We start from the raw sequence: 17,196 nt of genomic DNA, 5'->3' as shown, positions 1-17,196 counted from the left end.
GCTCCTGGCTGGGGCCCTGCTTTGCAGCTGCGGCCTTGCCCAGGACCTCACTCAGGAGCCATTGGCCTGTGGCCTGCAGAGCCACGCCATGGTCCATGGCACTCACCTGCCTGGGTCGGAGATGGAGCTGTTGTTCTCGTGCTCTTCTTGGGCTCACCACAGCCGTGCCGTGGGCCTGGTCCCACTGTGCCCACCACTGCTGGCTGGGCTCCAGGCTCCTGTTGAGCATCTTGTCCAGGACCTCGCTCATGAGGCACTGGGCTGCGGCCTTCGCAGCTGCGGCACTGGGTGCGGGGCTGTGTGGGGCTGGCCTCCATCTTGCCACCCTCGTGGATGTGCCCTGGTCACCGCGGGCGTCACAAGGTGGTGGCACAGGTTGTCGGAGGCCGCTGGCTGCAGTGACAACAGCCATTTCCCTGCTGTCAGCAGAAGATACAGGGGCTGCTGCTGGCAATGCAGGCAGATTGAGGCTGGTGCCGGCAGCTGCTGGTGGCCAAGATGCGGGCAAGTGCCCGAGTGCCACTGAGAGCCTGGGGATAGGTGACACGGTTGGCAGAGGGACTGCCTCCTCCCATGTCACCCTGCTGCTGGGCAGTGATGCCCGGCGCACCAGGCTGTCCGTCTGCAAGAGAAGCCAAGGAGAGAGGCTGCATTACTGTGGCCCTTGTCCCCGCGTCCCGCCTGGAAGAGCCCCCACGGCCGGGCTCCCCTGCCAGCCCCCAGGGCAGCGCTCAGCCCCGCAGGCGGCTGCCACCCTGCTCCCAGAGCCGGCTGGGGACAGGGCTGGTCCCACCAGCGGCCTCTCCCTCCCGCCCCGGCCCTCACCTTGCGCCTCCTCTGCAGGCTCGGCAGCCCGTCGGCGGGCTGGTCGATGGGCTGGGAGCGGGCGTTCGCCTCCTCATCCATGGGCATCGTCGGTGTCCTCGGCCGCAGACCTGCCATGGGCACCCAGGGGAGCTGCTGCCTTCTGCGCCAGGGGCTCTCCTGGCAGTGGGCACCCCAGGGCCGGGCGCTCCTTATATACCCCCCGGTCACCGTGGCAACGCCGGGTCACAACGGCCTCTGCCATGATGCGGCCCCTCCCGGCACAGCCCGGTGCCAGCGGCCTCTGCAGAGCTCAGCCCCTCTGCACCGTCAGCAGCTCTGGGTGCCACCGCTGCGGGCCTTGTCCCCAGGCCTTGCTCTCACACGCAGCCCCCGGGCCTGGGGACGCTCCGGTTCTCACACGGAGAGAGGCAGGGCCGGCCCGCAGGCCCGTGTAGGCCAGTCGTTAGTCTTGTCCCAAACCTTGGCTCTTCAATGCTATGGCTTTACTTGATGTTTCATACATGCAGAATAAGCTCAGCCCATCTGAGGTTGAACGTGGGGGTCCTGGAAGAGCTCCGGGACCAAGGGGTTGACCCAGATGACCTTGATGCCGATGTCTTCCCCTTGGCACAGCTCTTTGTTGCTCTTGTCTTCCCGTTGCTCCTCCTTGGCCAAGACCCATTTCTCTTCCTCTGGTGCTTGCAGGACTGCCACCTTTGCTGCCTCGGCCTCCTGGTCACTGGGGGAATGGGCTGCCAGCTGCTCCAGTGACTCCTCCTCGCATGGGGCGTCCCTCACGACTTCCACAGGTGTCAGCTCTGGCTGCTGCCGCTTGTAAACCTCGCAGATATGAAAGGAGAGAGGGAGACTGGTAAAGGCAGCGTGGCTCCCACCAGCAACTTCTTGTCACTTGTGCCCTGCGACAGGACAGGGGGCAATGGATGCAAGCTGGAGTACGGGAAGTTCAACCTCACCATGAGGAAGAACTTCTGTCCTGTGAGGGTGACAGAGCCCTGGCACAGGCTCCCCAGAGAGGGTGTGGAGTCTCCTTCTCTGGAGACTTTCAAGCCCCGTCTGGATGCGTTCCTGTGTGACCTGCCCTAGATTGGTCCTGCTCTGGCAGGGGGTTGGACTCGATGATCTCCAGAGGTCCCTTCCAACCCCTGACATTCGATGATTCGATGATTCTGTGATTATAACTCAAAGTTCCGTTAAAAGCCCATTTTTCTCCATCACCTAACTAAAGGCCACCACTGATTGTAATATTTTATCAAAGTTTTATGGCTCACACTTCCTCCAGGTGGTCCCCCAATATCATTCCAGCGAGCCAGAACGCAGCCTAAAGGGCTCTTTTTCAAAATTCCACCCTATTGGTTTCCCATTCAACAATTTATATAAGACAAAGACAAGGACTGGCACATGGACACTTACACACACACAGAGACAACAATTAACTATTACTATAGACCCAGTAACAACAACGGCTACTACACCCCAAGTGACAAATGTTGACATAGATTATTCAAAGATTTTCAAATACGCTTATACCAGACATACACGTATCACCTACACATACGTAAACCATACAAATGCACAAACGATTGCACTAATCAGATAATTAATACAAATCGTGCATGCAAATGTATCCTGGGCTGCATCCCCAGCAGCGTGGCCAGCAGGGCGAGGGAGGGGATTCTCCATTACAGTCAGAGTGTGAGCCCTCTCTCTGAAGCAACTCGGAAGAAGAAGGACTTGAAATGGGGCCCTGAGCAACAAGAGGCTTTTGAGCAAATTAAACAAGAGATGGTCCATGCAGTGGCCCTTGGACCAGTCTGGATGGGCCCATGTTAAAGAAAATTGGTCTCCAGGGTCTCCAGGTTTTATGATTCTTTATTGAAACAGCTCAGAGTTGGGCCCTCCACCGCAGTGAATGGCACCTCACTCAAATTCACTGTCAGTTTATATAGAAACTAATAAGTAGTTACATCACAAACTTCCATTAACTATTTCAATTCTTCTTTCTTCCTTCATCAAGAGTCCACAAAAGTCCATTGTTGAGTGTCCACTGGAGCCTTATATGAATCCTAGCCAAATGCCCGGGGCGCCGCCCATGCACCCATCCCTCGCTTGCCTCCCCGGGACGCTGCGCAGGCTCAGGGACAGGCGCCATCGTCGGGGACCCGCCTGGCACTGGCAGCGGGGCGCTCTTCCTCTTCCTCTTCCTCTTCCTCTTCCACTTCCTCTTCCTCTTCCTCTTCCACCCCGCAGGTACAGGAGAAAAAAACCCTGCGCAGAGCCTTGAGCGCCCTCCTGAACATGGAGCGCCGTCGAGGCTGGGGGGACGGGGGGGCAGCGGTGCCCGCGGGGGAAGGAGACCTGCAGGCGAGGGGCTGGGCGGCCATCGGGCAAGGTCCTGCCTGCCCCCAGCGAGCCCCCTTGTGGGTAAGGATTCTGGGCTGGTGTGGCTTCCGCTCTTCCAGGTACATAAGCACAGCCTTGCCCACGAGCACGTCCACGAGGCGCCCGTCTGCATGCTGCAGAGCCCTGGGGCAGGCTACGGGGCTGTGTGGGGAAGGTGCCCGGCTCTCTGCCTGGGCTGCTGTGGCCTGCTCGCCCGGCACAGGGGCTGCTGTGGCCTGCTCGCCCAGCACAGGGGCTGCTGTGGCCTGCTCGCCCAGCACAGGGGCAGCTGTGGCCTGCTCGCCCAGCACAGGGGCAGCTGTGGCCTGCTCGCCCAGCACAGGGGCAGCTGTGGCCTGCTCGCCCAGCACAGGGGCTGCTGTGGCCTGCTTGCCCAGTACAGGGGCAGCTGTGGCCTGCTCGCCCAGCACAGGGGCAGCTGTGGCCTGCTCGCCCAGCACAGGGGCTGCTGTGGCCTGCTCGCCCAGCACAGGGGCAGCTGTGGCCTGCTCGCCCGGCACAGGGGCAGCTGTGGCCTGCTCGCCCAGCACAGGGGCAGCTGCTGCCTCTACCTCCTCCAGTGCCAGAGGACTGAGAGGCGCCTGGTGCTCCTCTGCCTCGGGAGCCCCGGCCAGGCCATGAGATCCAGACTCAACGTCCATGGGCCCTGCCGGGACAGGAGATGCTGCCTGGGTGTCGCCGAGTGCCTCTCCTGCTGCCCCTGTGCTCATGCTGAGCCCATCAGGGAGTCCAACATGGGGCTCCTGGCAGAGCTCTGGCACGAAGGGGTTGACCCAGATGACCTTGATGGCGATGTCTTCCCCTTGGGACAGCTCTTTGTTGCTCTTGTCTTCCCGTTCCTCCTTCTTGGCCAAGACCAATTTCTCTTCCTCTGGTGCTTGCAGGACTGCTACCCCTGCTGCCTTGGCCTCCTGCTCTCTGGGGGAACGGGCTGCCAGCTGCTCCAGGGAGTCCTCCTCGCTTGTGGCGTCCCTCACGACTTCCACAGGTGTCAGCTCTGGCTGCTGCTGCTTGTAAACCTCGTGTATCTGAAAGGAGAGAGGGGGATTGGTAAAGGCAGCCTGGCTCCCACCAGCAAATGCCTGTAGGGAGCTGCCAGCAGCGGCTGCTGGGACAGGGATGCAGGAGATGATGGGGCTGCAGCTGTGCGGGGCAGCGGCTGGCCCCAGGCAGAGGGAGGCTCATCCCCCTGTCCCATCTGCACTCACCTGCCCGCCTCTGACCTTGAGCTCCCCGAAAAGCTTCGGGTAGTAACGCTGCTGTGTGCCCTTGTCTGTTCTTGTCACCACAGCCGTGCATTGGGTGTCCTGAGGTGGTGGCACAGGTTGTTGGAGGCCGCTGGCTGCGGTGACAACGGCCATTTCCCTGCTGTCAGCAGAAGATACAGGGGCTGCTGCTGGCAGGGGAGGCAGATTGAGGCTGGTGCCGGCAGCTGCTGGTGGCCAAGATGCGGGTGACTGACCGGGTGCCGCTGCCAGCCTGGGGAGAGGCGACGAGGCTGGCAGAGGAATTATCTCCTCCCATGTCGCCCTGCTGTAGGGTGACAACTGGCACACCAGGCTGACCGTCTGCAAGAGAAGCCAAGGAGAGAGGCTGCGTTACTGTGGCCCTTGTCCCCGCGTCCCGCCTGGAAGAGCTCCCGTGGCCGGGCTCCCCTGCCAGCCCCCGGGGCAGCGCTCAGCCCCGCAGGCGGCTGCCGCCCTGCTCCCAGAGCCGGCTGGGGACAGGGCTGGTCCCACCGCGGCCCACGCGCCTGCCGGGAGCACCCCTGACATGACCAAAATACAAGAGAGATCATTTAAGAAAAAAGAACAGAAAAAAAACACCAAAAATCGAATTAAAAGAACCTCAAAACCAAACAAAACCGCCCTGGGCTTGCAGGAGCACTGCTGTAACGTGCGTCGGACTCGGTGGGCTCGGAGGGGCCGCGTTCAGCCCCTCGCCGAGGGGCCCTGCAGCTGACAGGGGCCTCGGGGCTCCGGGGGAAACGCGCCCGAAAGCAGGAGGCAGCAGGGGCAGGCGGTTTGGTCAGCTTGGCAGCAGAGGGGTGGCTGGAGGGCGGAAGAGCGGGACTTGGCTGCCCGGCCCTGCCTTGTTCTTGCTGCCGTCACCTCACCCGTGCTCTTGGCCAGGTCCCGCTGTTCTACGGCTCGTGGCTGGGGCCCTGCTTTGCAGCTGCGGCCTTGCCCAGGACCTCACTCAGGAGCCATTGGCCTGTGGCCTGCAGAGCCACGCCATGGTCCATGGCACTCACCTGCCTGGGTCGGAGATGGAGCTGTTGTTCTCGTGCTCTTCTTGGGCTCACCACAGCCGTGCCGTGGGCCTGGTCCCACTGTGCCCACCACTGCTGGCTGGGCTCCAGGCTCCTGTTGAGCATCTTGTCCAGGATCTCACTCATGAAGCACTCGGCTGCGGCCTTCGCAGCTGCGGCACTGGGTGCGGGGCTGTGTGGGGCTGGCTTCCATCTTGCCACCCTCGTGGATATGGCCTGGTCACCACGGGCGTCACAAGGTGGTGGCACAGGTTGTCGGAGGCCGCTGGCTGTAGTGACAATACCCATTTCCCTGCTGTCAGCAGAAGATACAGGGGCTGCTGCTGGCAATGCAGGCAGATTGAGGCTGGTGCCGGCAGCTGCTGGTGGCCAAGATGCGGGCAAGTGCCCGAGTGCCACTGAGAGCCTGGGGATAGGCGACACGGTTGGCAGAGGGACTGCCTCCTCCCATGTCACCCTGCTGCTGGGCAGTGATGCCCGGCGCACCAGGCTGTCCGTCTGCAAGAGAAGCCAAGGAGAGAGGCTGCGTTACTGTGGCCCTTGTCCCCGCGTCCCGCCTGGAAGAGCCCCCGCGGCCGGGCTCCCCTGCCAGCCCCCAGGGCAGCGCTCAGCCCCGCAGGCGGCTGCCACCCTGCTCCCAGAGCCGGCTGGGGACAGGGCTGGTCCCACCAGCGGCCTCTCCCTCCCGCCCCGGCCCTCACCTTGCGCCTCCTCTGCAGGCTTGGCAGCCCGTCGGCGGGCTGGGAGTGGGCGTTCTCCTCCTCATCCATGGGCATCGTCGCCGTCCTCGGCCGCAGACCTGCCATGGGCACCCAGGGGAGCTGCTGCCTTCCGCACCAGGGGCTCTCCTGGCAGTGGGCACCCCAGGGCCGGGTGCTCCTTCTATACCCCCTGGTCACCGTGGCAACGCCAGGTCACAATGGCCTCTGCCATGATGTGGCCCCTCCCGGCACAGCCCGGTGCCAGCGGCCTCTGCAGAGCTCAGCCCCTCTGCACCGTCAGCAGCTCTGGGTGCCACCGCTGCGGGCCTTGTCCCCAGGCCTTGCTCTCACACGCAGCCCCCGGGCCTGGGGACGCTCCAGTTCCCGCACAGAGAGAGGCAGGGCCGGCCCGCAGGCCTGTGTAGGCCAGTAGTTAGTCTTGTCCCAAACCTTGGCTCTTCAATGCTATGGCTTTACTTGATGTTTCATACATGCAGAATAAGCTCAGCCCATCTGAGGTTGAACGTGGGGGTCCTGGAAGAGCTCCGGGACCAAGGGGTTGACCCAGATGACCTTGATGCCGATGTCTTCCCCTTGGGACAGCTCTTTGTTGCTCTTGTCTTCCCGTTGCTCCTCCTTGGCCAAGACCCATTTCTCTTCCTCTGCCGCTTGAGTGACTGCCACCCCTGCTGCCTCGGCCTCCTGGTCACTGGGGGAACGGGCTGCCAGCTGCTCCAGGGACTCCTACTCGCATGGGGCGTCCCTCACGACTTCCACACGTGTCAGCTCTGGCTGCTGCCGCTTGTAAACCTCGCGGATCTGAAAGGAGAGAGGGAGACTGGTAAAGGCAGCCTGGCTCCCACCAGCAACCTCTTGTCGCTTCTGCCCTGCGACAGGACAAGGGGCAACGGGCACAAACTGAACCATGGGAAGTTTCATCTGAACATGAGGAGGAACTTCTTTGGTGTGAGGGTGCCAGAGCCCTGGCACAGGCTGCCCAGGGAGGGGGGAGTCTCCTTCTCTGGAGATATTCAAACCCGCCTGGACACGACCCTGTGCGACGTGCTCTGGGTGACCCTGCTTGGGCAGGGGTTGGGCTGGGTGATCTCCAGAGGGCCCTTCCAACCCCAACCATTCTGTGATTCTGTGATTTGCATATATTAATGAGTTCCAGGAAAGCTCAGGATTATGTAAATGAGTTCTTGGGAATCCTATGACTATATATAACTTTATGGTAGATAGTTGCTGAAAATCTGCCGAATCGATGGAGCACTCACGGTGGATAATCCCCAGTGCTGCTGTCCGGCTGCAGGACCCCTGGGTTGGAAACTTCCTTGGCTGGCCCTGGAGACTTCTCTGGAGGGACTCCCTGACTCGGTGGATCCGAGCAGGGACAGACAAAGAGCAGTGGTAAGAAAAGGTATTCTTCCTGGTTTGGTTTTGGTTTTGGGACCAGTCATTTGGAGCTACTCATAAGTCGTGATTCATAAGAACCCTGATGGGTGGCATACGTAGAATAGAATAGAATCCCAGACTGGTTTGGGTTGGAAGGGACCTTAAAGCCCATCCAGTCCCAACCCCCTGCCACGGGCAGGGACACCTTCCACCAGACCAGGTTGCTCCAAGCCCCATCCAACCTGGCCTTGAACACTGTCAGGGAGGGGGCAGCCACAGCTGCTCTGGGCAACCTGGGCCAGGCTCTCACCACCCTCACAGCCAAGAATTTCTTCCTCAGATCTCATCTCAATCTCCCCTCTTTCACTTTAAAACCGTTCCCCCTCGTCCTGTCACTACCTGCCCTTGTCAAAAGCCCCTCTCCAGCTTTCCTGTAGCCCCTTCAGGCACTGGAAGGTGCTAGAAGGTCTCCCCGGAGCCTTCTCTTCTCCAGGCTGAACAGCCCCAGCTCTCTCAGCCTGTCTCCAGAGCAGAGGGGCTCCAGCCCTCTGAGCATCTCCGTGGCCTCCTCTGGACTCGCTCCAACAGCTCCGTGTCCTTCTTGTGTTGGGGCCCCAGAGCTGGACGCAGCACTGCAGGGGGGGTCTCAGGACCAATCTAGGGCAGGTCACACAGGAACGCATCCAGACGGGGCTTGAAAGTCTCCAGAGAAGGAGACTCCACAACCTCTCTGGGCAGCCTGTGCCAGGGCTCTGGCACCCTCACACCAAAGAAGTTCCTCCTCATGTTCAGATGGAACTTCCCATGGTTCAGTTTGTGCCCGTTGCCCCTTGTCCTGTCACTGGGCACCACTGAGAAGAGTCTGGCCCCATCCCCTTGACACCCCCCTGAGGTATCTGTGAGCATTGAGAAGATCCCCCCTCAGTCTGCTCTTCTCCAGCTGAACAGCCTCAGCTCCCTCAGCCTCTCCTCGCAGCAGAGATGCTCCAGCCCTCTGACCATCTCCGTACCCTCCGCTGGACTCTCTCCAGTAGCTCCTGGTCTCTCTTGAACTGGGGGGCCCAGAACTGCCCACAGTTACTCCAGGTGTGGCCTCACCAGGGCATTGTAGAAGGGCAGGAGAACCTCCCTTGACCTGCTGCCCACACTCTTCCTCACACACCCCAGGACACCACTGGCCTTCCTGTCCCCGAGGGCACTTTGCTGGCTCATGGGGAACATTGCTGGCTTTTGGGGCCCCAACCCTTTCACACCCCCTAAAGGCAGGTTGTCCCACGGGGGTCTCCTGACCGTCCCCACAGCCACACCGCGAGGCAGGAGGAGGCAGCGGCTGCTGTGGGCACTCAGTGGGGGGGGATGGTAAAAATAACCATGAGGACAGAGGTGGGGGCTGGATCTGGGCCCAGGGCTGCTATAAAAAGAAAGAGCGGCCGCTTCTCACCTCTCCTGCCCGCAGCGGGTGGGCGCCGAGGGGCTGGGTGCCGGGGGGGGACGGGGAGCAGCACCCCGACCCCATGCCCGCCGCGGGGCGCAGGTAACGCTGGTGGCTGGGGGTCCTGAGGTGGGGTTTGCTCACAGCGGGGGACCCCGCAGACCTGGCCGTGGTGCCAGGCGCCAGGGACACTCGCCTGTTGGCAGGGTTTAATGTGAGTAACGGGGTCGGGGTCTTGGCCGGTGCCGGGGTCGGGGTCTGTCTCGGCTGGTGCCAGGGTCGGGGTCTCGGCCAGTGCCGGGGTCGGGGTCTCGGGCCCGGGGTCTCAGTCGGTGCCAGGGTTGGGGTCTCAGCCAGTGCCAGGGTCGGGGTCTTGGCTGGTGCCAGGGTCGGGGTCTTGGGTTTGGAGTCTCAGCCGGTGCCAGGGTCGGGGTCTCGGCCAGTGCCAGGGTCGGGGTCTTGGGGTTGGAGTCTAAGCCAGTGCCAGGGTCGGGGTCTCGGCCAGTGCCAGGGTCGGGGTCTCGGCTGGTGCCAGGGTCAGGGTCTTGGGGTTGGGGTCTAAGCCAGTGCCGGGGTCAGGGTCTCGGCCAGTGCCATGGTCGGGGTCTTGGGGTCGGAGTCTCGGCCAGTGCCAGGGTCGGGGTCTCAGCCGGTGCCGGGGTCGGGGTCGTGGTCTCAGCTGGTGCCAGGGTCGGGGTCTCAGCCGGTGCCAGGAGATGTGCCAAGCAGGGTGCCCCTGGCCGGGGATCCAACTGGGGGTGCTTTCCCCCAGCCTGCCCTGCTTCTCTCCGCAGCCCCCTCCCCAGCTGACCCTGCTCTCGCCCCACCACCTCCCCAGCCAGTCGCAGAGGAACCGGCTGCTTCCCCGCCGCGGCACCGCGGCAGCTGGGGGCTTCCCCCCGGGGGCAACTCCATGCCCACCATGGAGCATCTGGCGCTGGGCTTGGTGCTGCTGGCCGGCACCTTGGCCACCAGCAACCCCCAGCGCCGGCGAGACCTCGACCCCGTCAAGGAGGTGGCACTGGACATGGCCCCCAGCTCCTTCGACGACCAGTACCGGGGCTGCGGCCGCGCGATGGAGCAGGAGCTGGAGGAGCTCAACCGCACCGAGTTCGCCAACAACAGCGTCTACGCGCAGGCCTGGACCCTCGCCGCGGCCGAGTGGCGGAGCCGGCGGGGCCGCGTCCCCCAGCCGCCTCCGCTGCGGCCGGAGCAGGCGGTCGCCCTCCTGGCGTACACCCTGCACAGCCCCCTGCACGGGGCCTTCAACGCGGCCGTGCGCGAGGCCGGGCGCTCCCGCGGGCGCTACCTGGGCGCCTTCGCCTTCAAGGCTCTGCATTTCCTCCTGAGCGAGGCCCTGCGTGCCCTGCGGGGTGCCAGGCCCCGCTGCCACCGCGTGTACCGGGGCGTCCGGGGCATCCGCTTCACCGCCCGCCGTGGCCAGGCCGTCCGCTTCGGCCACTTCACCTCCGCCTCCCTCCGCAACGAGAGCGCTCTGCCCTTCGGCCGAGACACTTTCTTCTCCGTGGAGACCTGCTACGGTGTCCCCATCAGGGACTTCTCCTTCTTCCCCGAGGAGGACGAGGTCCTCATCCCGCCCTTCGAGAGCTTCCAGGTCACCCACGTCGCCCGCGACGGGGACAGAGCCCTCCTCCAGCTCCGCTCCCAGGATGCGCTCAGCACCTACAACTGCGAGCTGGTGAAAGGTGACGTCCCCGAGGGACTGTCCCTCCCTGCGGCCAGGGTTGAGGGGACAGGGGCAAAGGGTGGCCCCATCCCACCACCTCTGACGGGAAAAGGGGGGTGTCGATCGTGGCGAGGGTGATGGGGGGAGCTTGCCTTTGGGCGTGTGTTCTTGCACGGCTGCCAGCCGCTCTGCCCTGGGGTTTGCAAGGGGGGATCTCTGCAACGTGGCACAGCACGGCATGGCACGGCATGGCACAACAACCCCCCGCACCGCTACAGGCTGGGGGAGAGTGGCTGGAAAGATCCTGGGGGAAAAGGACCTGGGGGTGTTGGTCGATGGCAGCTGGATATGAGCCAGCAGTGTGCCTGGGTGGCCCAGAAGGCCACCAGCATCCTGGCTTGTGGCAGCACTAGTGTGGCCAGCAGGACTAGGGCAGGGACCGTCCCCTTGTGCTCGGCACTGGTGAGGCCGCACCTCGAATCCTGGGTGCAGTTTTGGGCCCCTCACTCCAAGAAAGACCTTGAGGTGCTGGAGCGAGTCCAGAGAAGGGCAACGGGGCTGGGGAAGGGTGGAGTCATGCATGGTTCTGTGGCACAGCTTGGCACAGCACAGCACAGCACGGCATGGCTGGGTCGGGGCACGCAGTGCCCGTGCAGACAGGGCTGGTTTCTTTGGCAGAGAAGAGATGCAGGAGCCGCCCATGCGTCTTCAGCGCAGGTGAGCCCCGAGCCCCCCGCTGCAGCCGGGGAGGGCAGTGCCCAGCCAGGCCCCCGTGTCCCCCCCCGGCTGCCCCTGACTCCCCCTCTCCGCCTCCCCCAGGCAGGAGCATCCCCGGGGACCCCCCGCGCCTCTGGGGGCTCCTCCTGGCAGCCACGGCCCTGGCAGCGGTGGGGGGGGTGCCCTGAGCTGTGACACCAGGGATGCCCCCCCCCGGGAACGGGAGCCACCGGCTTCACAGAGACAGTGGGATGGGACGGGGCAGCCGGAGGGGCTGGGGGGCACCTGTGCCCGGCTCAGCCCCACCGTGGTGCCCCCAGCCCCCAGGCTGAGGCCTTTGGCAGAGCTGGGGGGGTTTTGGGTGCAGCTGAGTGTGGGGTCTGCGAGGGGCTGCCCCAGGGAGGGGGGGGGACACAGCAGGGCTGCTTTGGGGGTGTCCCTCCCTGGCACCGAGAGGAATAAAGCCTTGCTGTGGCACCGGGGTGTCCCAGGGTCTCCTGTGGCTCCGTGGGATGGGGGGCAGCTCAGGGGGTGTCTTCCCCAGCCCCCCCAACACCCCCTGCATCCAGAGCGGCCCGCAGAGCGATGCCCGCACCCCAGGCCCTGCTTGAGGGCTTGGGGGGGGCCCAGGGCCCTGCCAGGACAAGATGGGCAGGGGGCTGCCCCATGGAGCTCAGCATGGTGCCAAGGGACAGCCCTGACCCCCCCCCCAGGGGCAGAGGGGGACAGGATGGGCCCAGCTCCCCGGGGGTCCCACCCTCCTCCTCCTCCAGAGCTCTCCAGCCCCTCGCCAGGCTGAGGGGGGGGGGTCCAGGGACAGACCCTGCCCTCCGCGGGCACCGGAGCCACCTCCTCTCCTTCCCTCCTCACCCCACGGGTGCCATCTGCACCCACGGGCATCCCCAGGACACGGGTGACAGCGGGGCAGCCTTGATGTGCTTTAATAAACCCTGGGGTCCCACAGCCGGCTGCGGGCAGGGCCCGGGGCCGGCCCGGCGAGGGGGTGCCAGGAGGGCCACGCACAGCGGGGCCGGCTGACGTGGGGCCACGCAGCCCCCACAGCGGGGCACGGAGACAGGCCTCCGTGGAGGTGACACAGCGGCGCGGGGCCGGGGGACCCGCACAGCGGGCCGCTCTCGTGTCACGAGTTGCTGCCAGGTCTCAGCCCAGTCCGGGGGCCGGGGGCGGCCACCGCAGCTCCCTGGTGTCGACGCCGAGGGGGCTGAGCACCACGCAGGTGAAGTTGGTGCGGAGGTGACAAGCGTCCAAGGAGCTGAAGTGCAGGTCACGGCGCAGGGCCACCCCCGCGCCCCGCGGCTCCTCTCTGCGACACAACGGGGGGGACCTATCAGTGCCCACCCCCACGGCACCCCCCCGGGCTGGGGGACGCGGGGTCTCTGTCCCACCACCCCACAGGCCCCCCACCCCGGTACTCACAGCACCGTCCCCTCGCGCACGGCCCCGTCCGGGTGCAGCTTCTCCACGAAGGAGCCGTTCCCCAGCCAGTAAAGCAGCGTCAGCTCGGGGAGGCCGCTCGTCGCCTCGCACGACACCGTCACGCTGTCCCCTGGAGCCAAGGCGGGGGGGGGCAGAGGGGCTGTGAGGGTCCCTGGTGCCCCCCCCTCCTCAAGGCCAGGCTGCAAAGGGGAATGTCCCCCCCCCACCCCAGCACCCCAATATCTCGGCTGCGGGTGGAGGATGCACCTCGTGTGTCCCTTGGGGCTGGTGCAGGAGCTGACCCCCACCCCGTGCCACCCCCCCCTTGGCCGGGGGGTCTCACTGCAGCACCCCCCCTCCATCCCCAGGCCACCCCTGCAATGGCCCTGGGGGTCACTCGCCCATGGCGGGGGTCACTCGCCCATGGGGGGGGGTCACTCACCCATGGGGGGGGGGGTCACTCACCCAGGCGGGGGGACTCTGCCGACGTCCGCAGGACGGTGATGCTGGGGGGCTGCAGGGCCATGGCACCTGGTGGGGGGAGCAGAGCGGGGTGAGGCAGGGGGACACGGGCTGCCCCCCCCCCAAGACCCCACACCTCTGGGGTGGGCAGGAGGGTCAGGGTCCCACAGAGGGGACGGGGGGGGCACAGTTCATCCCCAGCCCCCCCGAGACCCCACACCTCTGGGGTGGGCAGGAGGGTCAGGGTCCCACAGAGGGGACGGGGGGCACAGCGCATCCCCAGCCCCCCCCGCACAGGCCCTTTGTGGGGGGGGACACAGTGCTGGGAGCTGTCCCTGTCCCCCCCCCCCGAGCCCCCCACTCACCGGTGCGGCGGGAGGCCAGGGCGCAGCAGAGCAGGGGCAGGAGGAGCCGGGACGGGGGGCACGGGGTCCCTGCGGGCAGAGGGGGGGGGGGTCAGCGCTGGGGGGGCTCCCCCCGAGCCCGGGATGCCCCTCCAGCACCCAGCCCCCCCCCCAGCATCCCCATAGTCGCCCCCAGCACCCCCCTAGTCGCCCCCAGCACCCTCCGAGCCCGGGCCGGTTGCCCCTCCGGGGTGCCCTCGGTCCCGGTGGGTGCCCCCCACCCAGGGCTGCCGGTGCCCCTCCCGGTGCCCCCCCCGGTGCCCCCCCGGTGCCGTACGGACGGGACGCGGCGCGGCCATCGGTGCGGCGGAGCTCGGGACGGCGGCGCTTTATGGGGCGGCCCGAGGGGGCGGCGGCGCCGTGACTCACCGGGAGCCGCCCCCGGCCCCGCCACCGCCCCGGGAGCCGCCCCGGGCTCTGCGCGTCGCCGTGTCCCCCGTGTCGCCCGGGACGTCCCCAGTGTCTCATGTCCCCTGCGCTGTGTCCCATGTCCCCCAGGATGTACCCAGTGTCTGCCCTGTGTCCCACAGCCCCTGTGCCCCCCCGTGCTATGTCCCATGTCCCCCAGGACCCCAGGACGTGCCCAGTGTCCCCCTGTGTCCCCTGTGCCACATCCCATGTCCCCCAGGATGTGCCCAGTGTCCCCCTGTGTCCTATGTCCCCCTACGCCCCCCGTGCTACACCCCATGTCCCCCATGCCCCCAGGACATCCCCAGTGTCTGCCCTGTGTCCCATGTCCCCCTGTGCCCCCCCGTGCTATGCCCCATGTCCCCCAGGTCGTGCCATGTGTCCCCCCTTGTCCCATGTCCTCCTGTGCTCCCCGTGCTACACCCCATGTCCCCCGGGACGTCCCCAGTGTCTCATGTCCCCTGTCCTGTGTCCCATGTCCCCCAGGATGTACCCAGTGTCTGCCCTGTGTCCCACATCCCCTGTGACCCCCCCGTGCTACATCCCATGTCCCCCAGGACCCCAGGACGTGCCCAGTGTCCCTCTGTGTCCCCTGTGCTATGTCTCATGTCCCCCAGGACATGCCCTGTGTCCCATGTCCCCTGTGCCACATTCCATGTCCCCCAGGATGTGCTCAGTGTCCCTGTGTCCCATGTCCCCCTACGCCCCCCGTGCTACACCCCATGTCCCCCACACCCCCGGGACATCCCCAGTGTCCGTCCTGTGTGCCATGTCCCCCTGTGCCCCCCATGCTATGCCCCATGTCCCCCCACGTTGTGCCCTGTGTCCCCCCTTGTCCCATGTCCTCCTGTGCTCCCCATGCTACACCCCATGTCCCCCGGGACGTCCCCAGTGTCTCATGTCCCCTGTCCTGTGTCCCATGTCCCCCAGGATGTACCCAGTGTCTGCCCTGTGTCCCACATCCCCTGTGACCCCCCGTGCTACGTCCCATGTCCCCCAGGACGTGCCCAGTGTCCCTCTGTGTCCCCTGTGCCACATCCCATGTCCCCCAGGATGTGCCCAGTGTCCCCCTGTGTCCTATGTCCCCCTACGCCCCCCGTGCTACACCCCATGTCCCCCATGCCCCCAGGACATCCCCAGTGTCCCCCCGTGTCCCATGTCCCCCTGTGCCCCCCGTGCTATGCCCCATGTCCCCCAGGACCCCGGGTTGTGCCCAGTGTACCCTGTGTCCTATGTCCCCCTGTGCTACACCCCATGCCCCCTGGCACGTGCCCTGTGTCCTATGTCCCCCAGGACCATGGGCTGTGCCCCACACTGCGTCCCTCTGTCCTTTGCCCCGCACCCCCACTGCCCCACCTCCCCCAGTGTCCCCTGTCCCCGCTCCCTGACCAGCCTCACTGCACCCCGTGTCCCCCCCTTGCCCCACATCCCCCCATGCCCATGGGCACCCCAGGGATGCAGGAGCGGGGCCCAGCCGGGTGCCCCATGCCCGTCATGTGGGGCGCTGAGCTAGGCAGCGTCACAGGGTTTGGGGACAGTCCCTGGGGCTGGTGGCAGCACTGGTGAGCTGGGGGCTTCGGGGCCACTGGGGGGTGGCCCCAGGGTGCTGGGGGGCAGCCCTGGGTGCTTGGGGTAGCCCTGGGTGCTGGGGGCAACCCAAGCAGCAGGACCCTGTGCCAGCCCCGGCCCCGTTCCCCCTTCCCATGGCAGAGCCCCCCCCCGGAGCCACCCCCAGCCACAGGGGGTTTGGGAACCCACCCAGACCAGGCTGGGAAACTGGGGGGAGCCCCGGGGCCTCCTCCCTCCCCAGGGTGGGCAGGAGCAGCCCCCCAAGCCCTCCCTCCCCAGGGTGGGCACAGGCCATGGGGCAGGAGCAGCTCCCTGGGCACGGGCACAGCACCAACACCCCGCTGGGAAAAAAAAGCCCCTAAAAGCCCGTCGGTTTTCCCAGCCCTTGTTATCCAAGAGTTCCCAGAAGGGTTGGGAGAGGGGTTATCTCGGGGACCTCTGCGAGCCTGCCAAGTGCCACACGTCCCCTTCCTCCCATGGGGACAGCGGCCATGTCCCCCCCCGGTGCCCGTGGGCAGCGAGGGGCCGGCCTGGCACCCTCTGCTCCTCCACCACATCCCCACTCCCCATGAAACCTCGACTGGGCCAAGCTGGAGGTGAAATACGTGGGGAGGGGGGCTCAAGGAGGGTGCTTTGTCCCCAGCCTCGTGTGCCACCCGTCCCCTGGCACGGAGGGGGCACCGCAGCCTCGCCCCAGGGTAGGGAAAGACGCTCAAGAAAAACCCCTGGGCCACGTCTCCGTTTCCAGGACTCTTATTTCTGTGTTTGGCACAACAGCGCGAGGTGGTTTCACCAGAAAGAAAACCAAAAGGACTCGGCGCCGGGGGCACGTGGCGCGGCCACAACCGGGTGTCCCCCCCCTCCCTGGGGTGACGCAGCCCTGGCTGTGCCCGCAGCCGAGCCCCCGCTTCCCAAATCCCCCCCCGCACCACGGCGTCCCCTCGTGTCCCCCCACCAGCCCCTGGCACCTTCAGGGGACACGGCTCGAGCCCCCCCTGTGCCCTGGGGCAACCGCCTCCCTGCCAGCCCCACAGCCCCCCGGCTGGCCCTGGGGTTGGGGACCTCGCCCCCCACCCCGCTGCCAAGAGCTCGAGGCCCCTCGGGACGGAGGCACCGGCACGGGGACGCTGGCACCAGTCTGTGCCCTTCGCCTCGTCCCTTTTATCAGTGCCAAAAAGAGCGATGCCCAGCGTGGTGTCCCCCAAGCCCCACACCAGGACACCCCACATGGGGCCACCCCGCACCGGGCCACCCCGCACAGGGACACCCCCCTCTCGGGGCTGCTCCTGACCTACCATCACCGTCACCAAAAGGGCCACGGGGAGAGAAACGGCCCGGCCCCGCTGTGTGCCCTGGCTGGCACCTGTGCCACAGCAGCGGGGTGACACCACTGTCCCCGCGGGGAGGAACATGGGGGGTACAAACGGGGCACGGGAGGCCGGGCGCAGGCAGAGCCCACGGGCACGGCTCAGTTCCTCCCACAG

At 65.8% G+C, this 17,196-nt stretch overlaps 3 protein-coding genes across 6 annotated transcripts; 1 reads left to right on the top strand and 2 right to left on the bottom strand.

Moving 5' to 3' along the window:
• Positions 1-1,341: 1,341 nt before the first annotated feature.
• LOC137660486 (calphotin-like) lies at positions 1,342-6,276 on the bottom strand. The gene is made up of 5 exons (XM_068395351.1): positions 6,202-6,276; positions 5,483-5,998; positions 4,437-4,796; positions 2,973-4,256; positions 1,342-1,647 (listed from the first exon to the last, which is right to left on the bottom strand). Exons 1-5 carry the CDS (start codon positions 6,274-6,276, stop codon positions 1,342-1,344), a joined length of 2,541 nt encoding a protein of 846 aa, XP_068251452.1.
• A 2,754-nt stretch (positions 6,277-9,030) lies between these two features.
• Positions 9,031-11,880, top strand: ART1 (ADP-ribosyltransferase 1). 4 transcript variants are annotated; one of them, XM_068424722.1, is made up of 4 exons: positions 9,031-9,130; positions 9,867-10,734; positions 11,394-11,432; positions 11,535-11,880. In XM_068424722.1, the coding sequence occupies exons 2-4, from the start codon at positions 9,942-9,944 to the stop codon at positions 11,618-11,620; spliced, it is 918 nt and encodes a 305-aa protein (XP_068280823.1). In that variant the 5' UTR covers positions 9,031-9,130; positions 9,867-9,941; the 3' UTR covers positions 11,621-11,880. The 4 variants fall into 4 exon arrangements, with proteins under 4 accessions (XP_068280823.1, XP_068280815.1, XP_068280810.1 ...); XM_068424714.1 differs by having other exon boundaries at positions 9,823-10,734; XM_068424709.1 differs by having other exon boundaries at positions 9,031-9,242.
• Positions 11,881-12,274: 394 nt separating this feature from the next.
• Positions 12,275-14,098, bottom strand: IL18BP (interleukin 18 binding protein). Its single transcript, XM_068395224.1, has 5 exons — positions 14,013-14,098; positions 13,697-13,765; positions 13,335-13,400; positions 12,870-12,999; positions 12,275-12,756 (listed from the first exon to the last, which is right to left on the bottom strand). The coding sequence occupies exons 1-5, from the start codon at positions 14,032-14,034 to the stop codon at positions 12,594-12,596; spliced, it is 450 nt and encodes a 149-aa protein (XP_068251325.1). The 5' UTR covers positions 14,035-14,098; the 3' UTR covers positions 12,275-12,593.
• Positions 14,099-17,196: the final 3,098 nt, after the last annotated feature.

Source organism: Nyctibius grandis, chromosome 2 (genome assembly GCF_013368605.1).
Source record: "Nyctibius grandis isolate bNycGra1 chromosome 2, bNycGra1.pri, whole genome shotgun sequence".
Classification (NCBI taxonomy): domain Eukaryota; kingdom Metazoa; phylum Chordata; class Aves; order Nyctibiiformes; family Nyctibiidae; genus Nyctibius; species Nyctibius grandis.
This window is presented reverse-complemented; position numbering and strand designations above follow the sequence as displayed.